This window comes from Silene latifolia, chromosome X, assembly GCF_048544455.1.
Source record: "Silene latifolia isolate original U9 population chromosome X, ASM4854445v1, whole genome shotgun sequence".
In the NCBI taxonomy this organism is placed as follows: Eukaryota; Viridiplantae; Streptophyta; class Magnoliopsida; order Caryophyllales; family Caryophyllaceae; genus Silene; species Silene latifolia.
In genome coordinates, this window is record NC_133537.1 from 327900870 (window position 1) to 327916686 (window position 15817).

Sequence of the window (15817 nt, forward strand, 5' to 3'; positions counted from 1 at the left end):
AGACTTATCAAATATGAGATGAAAATTAATCTCTAAAAAAGAAACACAATAAATTATGCATGGTATGGAACAATAATCATATGCTTGTTATATGATTAGATGAGAGCGATATAAAAGAAATGATAAAAATTACTCTCTAACGTAAAAATTACCGTATCACTTATAATAACCATAAAATTTATGGAAGTTTATGATGTCTAAGTAAAAGAAACTCACTCGTAAAAATATATATTGGTAATCGCATGTTCATCCAATTGCAGCGGGTTAATTCCTACAAAACAAAGAAACATTGACTAATAAGCACATGATTTTGTGTTAATGTTAAAACAGATGTAAAGGTGCTGTAACATGAAAGATAGAAAACTCCAAAGACGGGAGAATTGAACCATGCGAGATTGTATTTATATACTTATATACTAAGGTTGTATTTTGATTTAATCACACTTCTAATGAAATTGGGAAGCTAAAGATAAGACGTATATTTTTTTTTTAATTGATGAAGTTGCTTTAGGACTCTATCTCATATGCATTATTAGTTAGTAGTTGTACATACGGTATGATTTTTAGTTACTGTCATTATCTTTTATCGCTCGAAGTCATCTTATAAATTTGATCGTTTTTTTTCTTTTATTTGGATTTAATTAGCATTAGCATTATTTATTAATCTTAGGTGTTTCGGTAAAGTTGGAGACTCTATAAACGCTCGAAAAAAGCTTCCTTTATTAATATAGATAGATATAGATTCTCATAGCACTAGTATAAATACCTTGTAATTATTATTCAATGAAATCATCCTTTTACACAATATCAAAACCCTAGTCTTATAGTGATCACCTCATCACTGATTCACCATTTCACAGTTTGTTTAATATAGTGAGGTAAATAAATGATTGAGAAAGTAAATAGGTAATTATGTTTGCATGTCGATATAACATAGGAGCTCAAAGCTCGAATTGGCGCTGTAATAAAGGCAAATATACACTGAACAATGGCAACGAAGTAACAGAAGTAGCAGTAGTAGTAGTAAATTGATAAATTACAGCAATAGCAATGAAGAATAAGCAAGGGGTACATGCAACACCCGAATCACACAGACCATCGTCTTTTAGGATTACAACATGAGCAAACAGGAATGGGACTACAGTGGAACTAACTAACACCTAATTTCCCAAAGTTCCGCAATTGCGTTTAAATAGGCACAGTACAGTAACTAATACATGTCGCATAGGAGTACAAGCCAAGCTTTCTTCAATGGCGATGACATACTTCAAAGTCTGATTATATGGCCGCAGTTCTATCCCAGATTATGAAAAGCCTGAATACGAGATATACCAAATCTGTATAGAAGACGGCCATTTAAAGCGCCTATAAGAAGTAAGTTAGCTGCTGCTTCTTCCTCGTCCCACCTTCTCCGTACAATTCATTCCACTGTTTCAGTTCATTCATTACTGCACCTTCAGAAGCAAAACTTGCAGCGACCTGTGTTCACGTACCACGGTGAATTGAAAAGGTTAGATTTGTACATTTACCAAACAAGGAAAAAGAATAAGAAGAAGAATTCAGTATTTAAAGTATATATTACCTGATTCTTAGCTTGCTTCATGTCCTCCATGTTCAAAGATCTCAAGTTAATTGGCTCTTCTTGCTTATCGTCAGCCTTTGCCTCAGATGAACCATCTGATGAATCACCATTCTCTTGGGCCCTCTTCTTTCTTTCCTGTTAGATCAGAAGTTACAAATAAGAGCCGGGATATAAGGAGCAGCTGTTGTATGAGACAGGCGAACATCTAACGGTCTCACATCCAACCGACAAGTGAGACCATCTCTCATTTAATCTGTGGGGTATAAGAAATCCAAAAGGGGAGTCTTGGGCAAGACGGTCCAAATCACGTATCCATTATTTTTTCATAGGTTAAATGGTGGTTTCACATTTGAGACCGTCTCATATAAGTTTTTGTGGGGAACAGGGTTAGGCCAAGAATGGACAGGACAGCTTCATATCTTATTTGATCGACTTACCTGATCTTTCTTCCTCTCCTTCGCAATGAGCTCTCTGACGGGCCTGTATGCAGCCGTGACACATAGATTCTGCATATAGAGAGTATCAATGAAGATTAATTAAGACATCTATGAATGAAATTGACATAATACAATGTAGTAATGCTATTGCAATTATCACAAACCTTAAGATCACTGCCGGTATATCCTTCAGTCATGGTAGCAAGCTCCTTAAAGTCCATTTCTTCTGCTTGCTCCTTTGAGAGCAGAGTTTTCAATATCTTTTCCCTGTTTTCGATGCCAGGCAAACCAACCATGATCCTGTGATCATCAAAATTTGTTAGATTTTGCGATACATTTAGAAACTGTGAGACTTGGTGTCTGAAATAAAAAAATATTGAACCAACCTGCGCTCAAATCGCCTAATGATGGCTTCATCAAGGTCAAAGGGCCTGTTAGTAGCAGCAAGAACAAGAATTTGTTCACCGGCCTTGGACAAGAGTCCGTCCCAATGAGTCATAAACTCATTTTTGATTTTTCTCATAGCCTCGTGTTCCCCAACTCTGGTTCTTTGTCCAAGCATGCTATCCACCTCATCCACGAAAATAATTGTAGGGGACACTTTAGCTGCAAGCGAGAACAATGCTCGGACATTCTTCTCATCTTCTCCAAACCATTTGGAAGTAATAGTGGACATCGAGACATTGATGAAACTTGCCCCCGCTTCATTGGCAATGGCCTTGGCTAACATTGTCTTTCCAGTACCAGGTGGGCCAAACAGAAGGATACCTCTGCAGGGCTTCAACAGACCACCTTTGAACAGGTCTGGTCTCCTAAGAGGAAGCATTACAAGTTCCTGAAGCGACTCTTTGATGTCGTCCAATGCTCCAATATCAGCAAATGTCACACCAATCTCGTTTGCAGGAATGACCTCTGGCCTGATGCGCTTCTCAAATTCGTTGTCAGGTAGAACCTCCTGCTCAGAATAAATCATTTTTAGCATAAAGCAAGATCATACAAATGCTCAGTACATACCAATAAAGCTGATCTGTGTTTACCTTCACAGGAGCAGCATTCTCAGCATTCTTTGTCGCAGACTTGTCGAGATCAATAACAGAGGAGGCAGCAGGCTTGTTCTCTGGGTTCACAGCAGCAGAATCATCCACTTCCTGAAAATTTATAGAGAAAAACTAATTTCAGCATTTTAAATACACTTTATATCATTCTATTGCAAGACCGACAGGATCTAATAATTATACCTTGCCAGTTTCACCATTTGTTTCCATTTTAGCTTTGCCCAATTTTTTCCCTCCCTGGAATATACTCAAGCCATGGCACAAACTATTGCAAGAAAAACAAAGATCAGATTCAAGTACTTCACAGCATAAAGAAGCGCAATGAATTAACGTTTAAGGAGATAAATCTACCTGTTGGAAGATATAACAAGTTTTCCATTCCGGTACTCAGGATCCTTGTTGTTCATCAAATGGTAGGAAATTGCAGACATCACAATCTCATCTAAATGATTGCTGAGGGAAATGGTGTCTGAATGGCAGATAGAACCCAAATCGTTGCAAACAAGATCATTAGCAGCTAGAACCTCAGCAATGTGGTTTCTTGTATCCTGAAACTGAATCATTTTCATATCTTCATCTAATTTGGCATTCCAGGTTAGCAGATGAGTCTCATCCTCTGGCGCCTTTATGTCGATACTGTATGGGAATAACTTGGTAAGCCTCTCATCTACTTCTTCCAACTCAACATTGGAATTTAACATCCGAGATCCCAGAACTAAGACTGAACCACTTAGCCTGTTCAATAATTTGCTGAACAAATTGTATAGCCTGTCTGATTGTAGTAGCAGCCTGTCGATGTCCCTCACATATAATATCACGGGGTTCCTGTCGGATGTGGAGACCAAGACCTGGTGAAGTGCTTGGATAAATAGTTTCTCATCGAAGGACCAAACTGTGCACTTGGCTGCATTTAACATATTAAAGAACCGTGAATGAGAATGAATAAGTAAACTGTATCATACTCAAGCCCTTTCACTGGCCGGAATATAACACTCGTATACAAAAAAACATGTCGAAGCAAACAGTCAAATGACTGTAGAGCCAGCAGAAACCGAATAAGTCAAGTATGTATAGTTCTTGTTGAGAATATGAATTTCAAGAAAAGAGATGAAACATGTATCGTCGTATTGATGGTGTAGAATATTAGTAACAGTTCATAAATCAACAAGCATATACCTTTGGACACCTCTTTAGCGGAAACCATTGACATGGAACCAAGCAAGCTAGAGACACGGTCCATTGTTGCCTCTGATATAGACTTTGTCATTCCCTAAATAAAGAGGAGATAAACAAAGGTGAGCAACTATAGCATGTCATTACGAATAGAGAGTGAAAAGAAACAGATCTTTAAGGATGAAGAGAGCTTACAGGTTCCTTTTTGTTACCGCCAAACTTGTTCTGCATCTGCAAGAACAAATAATAACAGAAGTCAAAGAAAGTTCATGAAAACTCGCAACAAAGAGTCTTTTCAGAGTTTCAGTACGTGAATAATACCTTGATAGAGAAGTCGGCTACATCCAACAGCAACAACTTCGCATCAAAGTAGTGTGCCAATGCTTTTGCAAGCGTTTGCTGGTAAAGTTCTTCAAAGGAGAAAGATGACAAACCAAAAACAGTTAGGAAACTACTGACAAAAAAGTTTACGCAACAGAAATGTTAGGAAGATTAAAGTTGCATACCAGCAGGTCCAGATAGCAGGATAGCCCTGCTTCCAGGGGACAGATTCCTTGTAAACTTGGAGACTTCAGCATGTTTCAGATGCACATATGCAGCGCTTGTCAAGAGAGCTCGTGTCTGCTCACTGTCATCAATACCACAAATTAAAGAATGTCAAATTCACTATAAACAACAAGATGTAGATACTTTGATGTTATAAACGGTCTCAAAAGGATCGATCAACTAGGCTTCTTTATCACCCCTTTGAGGTTGATTAACAGCTAAAATCTTGAGAAAAAAAGAAAAATTGATTTCAGCTCCATTATCATCTAATTTATGGCCAACTCATTGCAATTTGCAAGTCGACCTTATTAACCATAAACAGGTTATCAGAATCAAGTCACTACGGGGTAGAGCCATTTTGGGAGCGCTATTATTGGGTCATTTTTGGTACGTGTCAATTTGGGTTGATTCGAAACAGTGATTAGTGGTTACAGATCGGGACATTGGGTCATTCTGGGTGTTTCGGGTCTTTGAAGGTCGCGTCAGATCATTTTCAGATTGGGTTAGCTGGGTTTAGTTCTGCTTTTGGTTGTTCTTTCCAAGTTAGGTTGGTCATTCAGATCGGGTCAGTTTTGCAATATCTAAAAGCAAGCTTTGTTCAAAATTAACTCATCATGGATTGTTCCAGTTAATCAAGTACTCGGTAACATGGATAACATCAGCAACGCCAACCATAGTAGATTCAATCGTAAATCTAAGAACAAATCAGAAACAAGCCCAGCATCATGGACTAACCAACCAACCAAATTCTCGAACCAACTATAATCTCTAGTTGATTAGCCGACGTTTTTCTTAAGCATCAACTAGCATATCAATCAAGTTCTCTCAGTAAAAATCATGAGAGATCATGTACTCCTAATTAAGATCTAAAAGTCAGCACAATAAACAATCAAGATAGTATCAAGGAGCTGGGAAACAGCATCTGCAGATGCCAAATGGACAAGTATAACATGATACAGCCATTCCAAAAAAATGCTTCTTTTTTTATAATTATCATATGCAAAAAATACAATATGTTCTTCCAGTTGACTGAGGAATCATCCCTCAATCATGACAAGATTCCAAAACCAAGTTGTATGATATATTTGTTATTACACTTGTAGATCCAAAAATATCGACAGCAGATTCTCTGTCCCATTTTCGTATCCCAATCGTTAATCTTCTTACTCTTCATTCTCTTGTGAGATTTCCACACTTCTTTTTAATGAAGTGGTAACGGAACACAAGATGAAACATGGAAATGGGACCGAGGATCCGGACTCAAAAATATCAATGATCAAGAGAACTTTTCAGATCATATTCTTCCACCCACCCACCCACCCACCCATAAACATGAATCCAAAAGTTCAGCAACACCAAACAATAGTACCAAAGATTCAAAAGCACTAGTTCAAAATACTTGATACCATTTAATAATCTCAAAGATACCCAGTTTCAAGATCAGATTTTTGTGACAGGATTTCAAACAAAAAGGCACTCAGAATCACATCTTCCCAGAACAACCAAAAACATTCATATAAAACTTCAAAACCACAAACATATTGATAAAGCCACAACCTTTTCATTGCGTAAGGGCACACGTTAGAAAAACCATTTCTTTTAACCACATCTATCATCAAAATTTCTAATCTTTTTAGCATTAATTACAACATAACTAAGTTCTAACAAGTACTCAAAACAAGTAATAATAATAATAATGATAATAATAATAAAGTGCATGATTAATAAAAATTCATACCTGAGATAGTAAGGAAATTCATCAAAAGTGACATTAGCTTCCTTGCCATTAACAAGAAGCCTCAACAATTCAAGTTCAATTTGCTCAGCAGAAAGAGTATCCAACTCAGAACTTGACCCGACCCATTTCCCAACACTTTGTCCAGAAGCCAATCCAAGACCAACACCCACACCAACTCCTACACCTAATGCAGATAACAGAAAACTCTTCTGCTCCATGACCTAAAAATTCAGAACTTTTTTCTTATAATTGTCCAAATTAGATAAAACCCAGTAAATGCTCAAATCAATGTGATGATTTTTTAATGGTTTAATCATGTAATTATGGTGAATTGTATGATTTTGGTTGGGTAGAATGTCACTTATGTTGTCCTATTTATAGAGACTCTAGTTATGCATTGGTTAATGTTCATTGAATAAAAAACAAAAACATAAAAACAAACCGTGGTCTCCCTTTAGACGGTTATATCAATAGAACAAGCTTTTGTCATTTTTAATTGTCAAGTCATTCTGTTTTTTGTCTCATCTAATTATTCGAGCCGTTTTATAAGGAGTATTTATTTAAAACAAATATGTCTTGGACAAGAATTGCGGGGAAAAAAAAAACAAATACAGGGTTTTTTAATCATTTTTATTTTTCAATCAATTATACAAACACTGAATTATTAAATCAAGCAACCAAAAATGGACAACTGGAACTGGACACTATTTGGGTGACTTTTTTCTGACTTACAGACGAAGGGAAGAGTTTCTCTTTTTTTCATACTAACTTTATTTTGATTGGATCATTTTTCTTTTCATAGTTGTTGCCTTTTTCTGTTTTCAGTTACTTTCCCGCTATTTCTTCTATTTACCAAATTTTTCTTAATTCCTGTTTTTATTATTCTTTTCAGATGTTTTCTTGAAAGATTGTTATGTTGGAAAGTTGTTTTTATGGATCGTCGTGGAAAATTTTTTACAACCGTATATATGGTCATATAAATCGTGTGTTCATATCTTATTAGAGTGATGATATGAAACGTAAACAAAATTTGAAGAAAAAATTTTAACATTTCAAATTTTATAAAGTCTAACTCCGCTAAAACTTTATGATGTAAGATATGATCGCTACCTCATGGCTCATAGATTTATATGTTGCTCATAACGATATTGAAAGTTACAATTTCGTATACTATGGAGTATATCATAGGAGATTTTAAGTTTTCGAGTAATACTATAGACGAAAGTGAGTACGGAGTACAATGTAAAATTCATCTCGTCTAGTCCACCCCCAACGTGGATATTATATTTGATATTTATTTCCGCTTATCAGTATTAACTGGCTAAAACTCTAATATATCCGCTTCAACTGAAACGAGGGCGATAAAATATCTACTTGTAGTCTTGAATTGAATCCACCCCCAACATGGATATTATGTTTTATCAAAAAAAAAAACATGGATATTATGTTTGAGTCAAGTGCTAAGTCCATGTTGGTGATCTAACTTCAAAATTTCTGAAAGGCCAAAAACGGAACAATTGGTTGATGGTTCAATTGAATTATTTACCATGTTTTTATTATTCTAGTGAATTAAGGCTACTCGACATGGATCACATGGTGTCTCATTACAATACATTTTATTTACCTTACATAAAGCTTCCACATTCTCTTTTATTACACAGTAATTCAGTAGTTTACTTTACTTTACTACTTTTTTTGGGGTTAGCAAAGTAAACTGACACGTAAACGTAATAATTAATCCACTAATTTATGTGATCATGTGATGGGTTGGTTGGTTATATACTTACTTCATGTTACAACATTGTTGGAGCCTATTGACATAATTGTTCTACTCTTTAAACTAAAAAACGTTTTTGTACAAAATTATTCAAAAAAAAAAAAAAAAAACTTTAAATAAGTATTATGTACTGTTGTGCGGAAGTGTGAATATCCTCGTGTTGGGCCTCTGTTGCATCTGTGTCCACAGACCAATGTAGTACGATATTGTCCGCTTTGGGTCAAGCCTCACGGATTTACTATTGACCTCCTTCCCAAAAGGCCTCGTACTATAATATTTTCAGGACACTTATAAAGATGATCTTCCATCTTTATTCTACTGATGTGGGACATGGATTTACACCCTAACATGTACATTTACGTTACACTAAATACGTAATTTTAAAGATCAGTAATCCTACTTAATTACCCATAACTAATCTATACTATAGACCATTAACAGACAAAGTTCTGGCGGCCAAAAGGGTAGATGCCATCACACAATAGACACAAACTAATACTAACAAGGATTAACATTAAATTTATGCAATATTAATCAAAGAATAGCAATAATTAATTCTGATTAGTGGTGTAGGCATATGCATGCAATTATGCAAAAAGTAATTAAAAATAAACATTATTGTTACTCAGACAGATTAATTCTTACTTAGACAGATCTCGATCGCCGATCGGTGCATAAAATAAAAGCTAAGTGTCGAGTGTAACTAATTAAATTAGGTCATGGCTTTGTATAAGCATAGATCTCGAATTAAGCACGTAAATACAAAATAATGTGTTCATGTATGCTTTTTCATAAAGAATGTTTAGGACTAGGACTACCCATCTTTATCTATGTGACTAGCTTAATTTTTTGTTTATGAAAGCAAAAAGTAGTAACTTTAGTAAAGCTAAATATGATGGCTAAGTTCTATATTTAAAGTTTAGTTTGTGTATTTAACGATCGAGTATTTAACAAATCGATGATAAAACTTTTTCATTCTAAATTTTAATTGTTCCGGGTGTAATTCTGGAGCAGGATTTGTTACCACGTAAGCTTGTAGAATGATGACTTTGCTTGACTCTTCCTTTCGGCCTCTCCGAAACAATGAACAACCGAGGGCTCGGCTTAAGACCGAGCGAACTCACTCCGACGCTCAAGTCAGTAAACTTAAAAGGGATTAAGTTGTGTGTTACTTGGCACAAAGTATATTGTAGAGAGATAACGGGAGTTTATACCAGATTAGTATGTTTAATTGATTATTTTTCGATCCTCTTCTCAATGAGAGAAGTGGAGTATTTATAGACTTTCACCTTTTGTCACGTAGTGGCCAAGTGGCCAAGTGGCAGAGCAGGTGGAAAGAATGTTCTACCCTCGGCCGAGGGACCCATGGCGGGCGGCGGACTGGTTGACTCCATGCCGAGGGGTCCGGATGTGAGCACGCGGATATGCCTCTCGCCGGCTAGTTGCCTAGCCGAGACCCAGTGACAGCCGACAGTCGCGGCTGGCCTAGGGTTGTCTAAAATGTTGACTTCTTTGTGGATATCTTTGACCTTGCTCAATACGTTGACTCGGTCGTGGTGCGAGAATATGCCCCATCAATTTGCCCCCAGCGTAGTCTACATGCCGTGGTATGGAGCTTCGATGAGTGTTGAGCGTATTCTGCGCAAGTTGAAATCTCTTCCCCGGCTTCTTCTTCCTCGGCTTGGTTCCGCTCAGGCCGCATCAGTATCCCCCTCCACATGGATGTGTAAAGGGCATCAAATGTGGAAAAGAAAATGTATTTGGCCGAGACCGAGGTTGTGAGTGCCGTGTGCTTTTGATTGCCCCGGTAGGTCCGCCAAGCTCGGTTGAACGAAAGGCCGTTTGGCAAGTAGATACCAAGGATCGTGTTGAAGAAGATACGTCGATTGGCATTCCGTCAAGGAGCGTGTTGAAGAAGTTTTGTAACTGTTTGTCGATTGACATTCCATGGTTGCATGCTTGACACGTGGCTCGGCGTTGATTGGTTGACGCTTCATGGGCTTTGCCCTGATTGGTCCGTTTCATGGGCTTTGCTCTATAAATAGAGCAGTTAGCTCCTGATTTTGGCCGCCAAAAATTCACTTTCTCAAAAAAAATTTCTTCTTTCTAGCCTTCTTTGACGAAACTTCTCTCTAGTCTTCAAAGCGTTACTCGGCGTAACACTTTTCCAAGGTAAACAACCAAATTTTTTCAACTTTTATTTATTAAGTATTTGTTGTCATGTCTTCTCGCGATCTTTGGACCTAGTATTTCTGCGGCACGGGGCTCCCCCGTCGCGCCCGATGAAGAGGAGGCCTTTGGTTGTCACCCCGTTGACCGTTGGGGTCCCGGCCGCTTTCTCCGAGATTGATCCAAAATATTTGGAGGATTTCGAGGATGATGGTGATGATGGTGATGATGATGGTGATGATAAAGGGCTCATTCTGATGAGGAGAGGCCGCATCTCTTGGATCACGGCGACGCCTGTAAGATCGGTCCTGATCGTGCTTGGACAAACAAGTTCGCCGGTTGTTCCAGTTCGAACTTTTTGAACATCATTTCTCCTTCGGCAGGAGTATAAGATTGTTATTCCTAAAGAGGGTCAGCCGTCTGTTGCCCTCCCCGGTTGTATCGGCGTATACATCGACACCTGGAGTATGGGCTCGGTTTCCTCGAACGAATGAGTACGTTGTTGCCATTATTAAAGCCATGAACGTCGCCGTGGCCCAACTGCATCCGTTGGCCATCAGGACAATTGTTGGTTTTGTATGGTTGTGTCTTTTCCAAGGGGAGGTCCCAACGGTGAACCTCTTTCGCCGGCTTCACCACCTTCGAATGTAATGTCGTGGGTGGCACGGTGGTATAGCATACTGACCGAGCGGGTTATATCACCGTCTCTAAGCTTATTTCTTGCAAGGATTTGGAAGGGGCGGTGGGTATACGTCGAGGTTCCGGAGGATTATCATCGCCCGGTCCTTCCGTAACCGTGTCAATTTGCGATGTGAGAGTCGGGGGAGCGTGAGAAATATGTCTCCGGAATAAGCTTAAGATGGACGCCTTGAAGGTCCATCTCAATGAGGACGAAAGGCGGGCAATGAAGCTGTTTGAGGTCGAGAAGGATAGGACGTCGAAGGGATGGATGCCCCGACGCAGATCATTCTTCGGGATGATGAGCCGCTCTGCCACGTCGGCCTCATACCGGCCCTCGAACGGGGGGAGTGGGGTCGGTGTGAGGCCCATCTCTGCTTTTATTGTTTCTGTTTTTGAACTTTGATTTATTTCTTTTACTTAACTCTTGCTTCGTTTCCTTTGCAGACCGCTTTGGCCCGGAACTGTCTGTTGACGTCCTCGAGAGGTTGGGACTTGACAAGAACAGGAGAGTTGTTGAGTTGCATCCTAAGGCCGCGGCACGTGATCGTGACCGCCCCAAACGAACTCATGGATCAGCAGATTGAAGGTTTTGGATGCGGGGGCGGCTCAGAGGAAGATCGCCGGTAACGTGCCGCGCCGAAAGCCAAGAGCAACGTCTATGGCGGCGACGGCGTCAATTTCAGTTCAACCTTCAATCCCTGCAGTCCAAAAGGAGAAGGTGGTCATCGATGTTGAGGAGGAGGTCACTGTTGCGGAGGCTCCTCCTCCTTTGAATAAGAGAAAAGAGACCGAGTCTGCCGCCGCTGCTGTTACCGTGGTCGGTAAAGAAATGGGTCCTCCAACCAAGAAGGCCAAGCCTGATACAGATCTAATCTGTGGCTCAGATTTAGCTGGTTCATTAGGCGTTCCTGATGACAGGCTCTCTGGCATGTCAATGAATGTTGACATGGATGCTTTGTCCGAATTTTTTGTAGATCAACCGCCACCGGGTGTCGGTCCCACTGAACGGCAATTGGGGAAGCGGCCAGTGCAGACGGGCAATCAAAATGTCACCGTCGACTCCTCGTCCCTGAAGATTTCCTCCGCTCAGATTGTGGCGGAGGGCACAAGATTGTGCAGGAAGCTGGCGAAGTGGAATGAACTAGCCGGTGGTCACATTATGGAGCAAGAAAAGCTCATGGCTGAGGCGGCTCCTGCGCTTGAACGGCTTAGGCTTGAGCTTGATGCTTCTAAGCAAGAGGCCGAGAAGGCGAAGAAGGACTTCCAGGCCGCCGAAAATGATTTCCTCGCTGAGCGAAAGCTCAAGGAGGATGCTGAGAAGGCGGTCCTAGCCGAGAGGGCCAAGGTTGAGGCTGCGGAGACTGACGCCGCTAAGCTGCGGGAGGAGCGGGACAAGCTTCAGCCTGCTTTCGACTTTGCTGTTGAGAAGAGGGAAGAATGGAAGTCTCTGTATATGGCTCAGTCGAAGGCGCATCGGAACACGAGGGCCATCCTCGACCAGAGGGAGAAGGACATTGAGACGCTCCAAACTGACGTCATCCCTAACATGTGCGCCCAATACCGGGACCAGGCCGAAGAAGCTACCAGGGAAGTAATCAGAGAGCTCTTTCCTGACGGCTCCTTCCCGTGGCAAAAATTTGACCAGCTGCTTGATGATAAGGCGGCTGCTGCGGAGGAAAAGGCTGCGGAGGAGGCAGAGGCGAAGAAAGCCGCTGAGGAGGCTGCGAAGAAGGCGGCCCATGCTGAAAAGGTAAAGGCGGCCAGGGAGGAAGCTGATAGGGCAAAGGCAGCTGAAGCTGCCAAGTCGGCTTATGGGTCGCCCACTGATGGTGATGTCATTACTGCTGTTGATGGTGAGCAGAAACAGGCATAGGGAGACGGGCGGTCGTCACCGGATTCACCCGGCCCTTCAGACAGTTTCAGCTGTTCGGGAGCCAACTATTGAGTCTTTCCTCCCTGCCATCTTTTTTGGCGCTTTCAATTCTCATGTACGTAACCTTTTCTTTGTACCTTTCCCTTTTTTGTTGAACTTTGGTAGGTAGTGTTTAGGCTATCCTTATGGGGACTACGTCGACTTCTTTCTTGTATTATCTGTGAACATTTTTAATAAGAGTTTGTTTATTTTGCCTCTGGCTTGGCCGAGGTCTTTATCTCATTTTCGTCTGAGTTGTCTCCTTGCGTTTTTAACATATTGAGTGCTTTCTATTTTTACCTTCGGCTTGGCCGAGGCAGTTAGGATGCACATCTCAATTGTACTTAAACGTCTTTAAACATGTTGGCGTGTCGGTCGCTTCCTCCTTCACTCTCGGCCATAGCCGAGGCGTCAGATTTGCGCTTCCCAACCGCCGTTGTGAACATGTTAGCGTATCGGTCGTTGTGTCCCCGTCACTCTCGGTCTGGCCGAGGCAATCGGGGTTACGGCGCGACAGCGTTCGTATCTGTAGACGTGTTGATCGCTTTCTCTTTCACTCTCGGCCTGGCCGAGGCGTCCGATTTGCGTTTCTCAACCGTACTTATACGTTCCTAAGCATGTTGGTCGTTGTGGCGAGTAACAACTGCTGCGGGCAAGTCGCGTTTCCCTCGTCACTCCCGGCTTTGGCCGAGGCAACCGAGTTTACGTTTTGACTGCTTTCCGTATCTATAGACATATTGATCGCTTCTCGCCACCCCGGATTGGCGGGCGAATGATTTGCGTCTCAACAAAGTGCTTATACGCTTTTGTACTTCGGGAGGATTGCTGGCTTTGGCGCGGCGTACGCTTTGGTAGGACTATGGAGGGGGATTCTTCATTTTGATGGAAAACTTGGAACACTTTTCATTAGATATAATCATGCGTTGGGGTGCCCACAACGGTCTCGGACACCTCCGCCGCTATATGAAGTATTTTCTGAGGTTGTCGGTGTTCCAGTGGCTCATTAGAGGCACATCCTTCATGTCTGTCAGCCGGTATGTACCCGGCCTCATTTCTTCAACCACTTTGTAGGGTCCTTCCCAGTTGGCCGTCATCTTGCCATGGATGTTTCCTTTGTTGGTGGCGGCCGACTTTCTTAGGACTAGATCTCCTACTCTTAAGTCCCTTTTGTGGACCCTTCGGTTGTAGGCTCTTCTCATTCTGTTTTGGTAAACGGCTAAGTTGAGCCGTGCCGTGTCTCGACTTTCTTCGACCAGGTCTAGGGAGGCTTTCAGGCCTTCCTCATTTTCGACTGGGTTAAAGGTTTGCGTTCTGAATGTCGGCACCGATGCTTCAATTGGTAGGACGGCTTGGACCCATAGACAAGGTGGAATGGATCGTATCCCGTTGCTTCTTTCTCCGTGGTTCTAAGGGACCACAGACGCCGGTAATTCATCAGCCCACCTTCCCTTTAGATCTTCAACCTTCTTTTTCAGCCCGTTTAGGATTGTTTTATTAGCTGCCTCCGCCTGCCCGTTGCTCTGAGGGTGGCAGACGGAGGAGTATGCAAACTTGATACCGAGTTCTTCTAGCCAGTTCATCACCGTGTCACTCCAAAACTCTCGGCCGTGGTCATATACCATGACTTGGGGTAACCCAAAACGAGTTATGACGTTCTCCCAAATCACCTTTTTCTTACGGCCGTGGTTTTGGCAGTGCTTCGCGATTTGACTTCGACCCATTTGGTGAAGTAATCAACGGCGACGATCGGTACTTCCTTCCTCCGAGGCCGTCGGAAATGGCCCTAATAAATCTATCCCCCACTGTGCAAATGGTAGGGGGCTAAGCATCTTGTCGCAAGTCTCGGGAAGGTGCATGTATCACCGGAGCATGCATCTGACAATTCTTGCACTTCTTGGTCTTAGTTTTGGAATCTTCAAGTATGGTAGGCCAGAAGTAGCCGGCTCGGAGAGCTTTGTGGGCTAGCGTTCTTGCCCCCATGTGATGTCCACAGATGCCTTCGTGAATCTCTGTCAAGATGAGTTCGCGTCACCGCGCCGACACATTTCAAAAGTGGTCTTATCACAGACCTTCTGTATAGTTCTCCTTCGAACACCAAGTATCTTGCGGCGATCCTCTTTATCTTCTGAGAGAGATTGCGGTCCTCCGGTAACTCTTTTGTTAGTTTGTATTTCATTATCGGAGTCATCCACGTCGTCTCGGCTTCTATGTCGCCCACCATGCCGACGGTCTCGGTGATGTTTTTAGCATTCCGATATCCACCAAAGACGGTTGGTGACATTCTTGATGGTTGAACGGCCGTTTTGAGAGAGCGTCGGCTCGGTTGTTCTCGACACTGGGATGCATTGGATTTGGGAAGATTTCAATTTTGCAAAGTGTCGCTTTTACTCTTTCCGGGTATCTTACCATCCCATCGTCTCGAGCCTCATACTCTCTCCTCGATTTGGTTAGTCACCAATAGTGAGTCTGTCTTCAACACAATGTGTTCCGCCCAGAAGACTAGCTAGCTCGACTCCGATTATCACCGCCTCGTATTCGGATTCGTTGTTTGAGGCCGAGAAGGTAAATTTCAAGGCATACTCAAACTCGTCCCCGTTTGGGCGATGATAAGGATGTCGGCTCCCGAAATTGTGCTTCTTGCGTAGAGGACCCGTCGGTATATACTTCCCATACGGCCGGGATTCTTCTTGGTATGTGCACTCGGCCGGAAGTCCGCAAGTGCTCGCCCCTTTATCGAGGGTCTCGGC

At 41.8% G+C, this 15817-nt stretch overlaps 1 protein-coding gene across 1 annotated transcript; it reads right to left on the reverse strand.

The window, feature by feature from the left end:
• Nucleotides 1-1000: 1000 nt before the first annotated feature.
• On the reverse strand, nt 1001-7261 carry LOC141618394 (uncharacterized). The gene is made up of 13 exons (XM_074435491.1): nt 6532-7261; nt 4754-4875; nt 4569-4657; nt 4443-4478; nt 4251-4344; nt 3426-3978; nt 3258-3339; nt 3057-3167; nt 2406-2974; nt 2184-2319; nt 2020-2088; nt 1583-1717; nt 1001-1479 (listed from the first exon to the last, which is right to left on the reverse strand). Exons 1-13 carry the CDS (start codon nt 6747-6749, stop codon nt 1366-1368), a joined length of 2328 nt encoding a protein of 775 aa, XP_074291592.1. The 5' UTR covers nt 6750-7261; the 3' UTR covers nt 1001-1365.
• Between the last annotated feature and the right edge of the window lie 8556 nt (nt 7262-15817).

Bases quoted from the DNA above. Each gene is read 5' to 3' on its own strand.
- LOC141618394 (XM_074435491.1), bottom strand. From the start codon at position 6,749: ATGGAGCAGAAGAGTTTTCTGTTATCTGCATTAGGTGTAGGAGTTGGT. The intron at 4,479-4,568 runs GTATTATTCACG...TTGTTCTTGCAG, and splicing joins TAGCCGACTTCTCTATCAAG to ATGCAGAACAAGTTTGGCGG. The intron at 2,975-3,056 runs GTAAACACAGAT...TATTCTGAGCAG, and splicing joins AGAATGCTGCTCCTGTGAAG to GAGGTTCTACCTGACAACGA.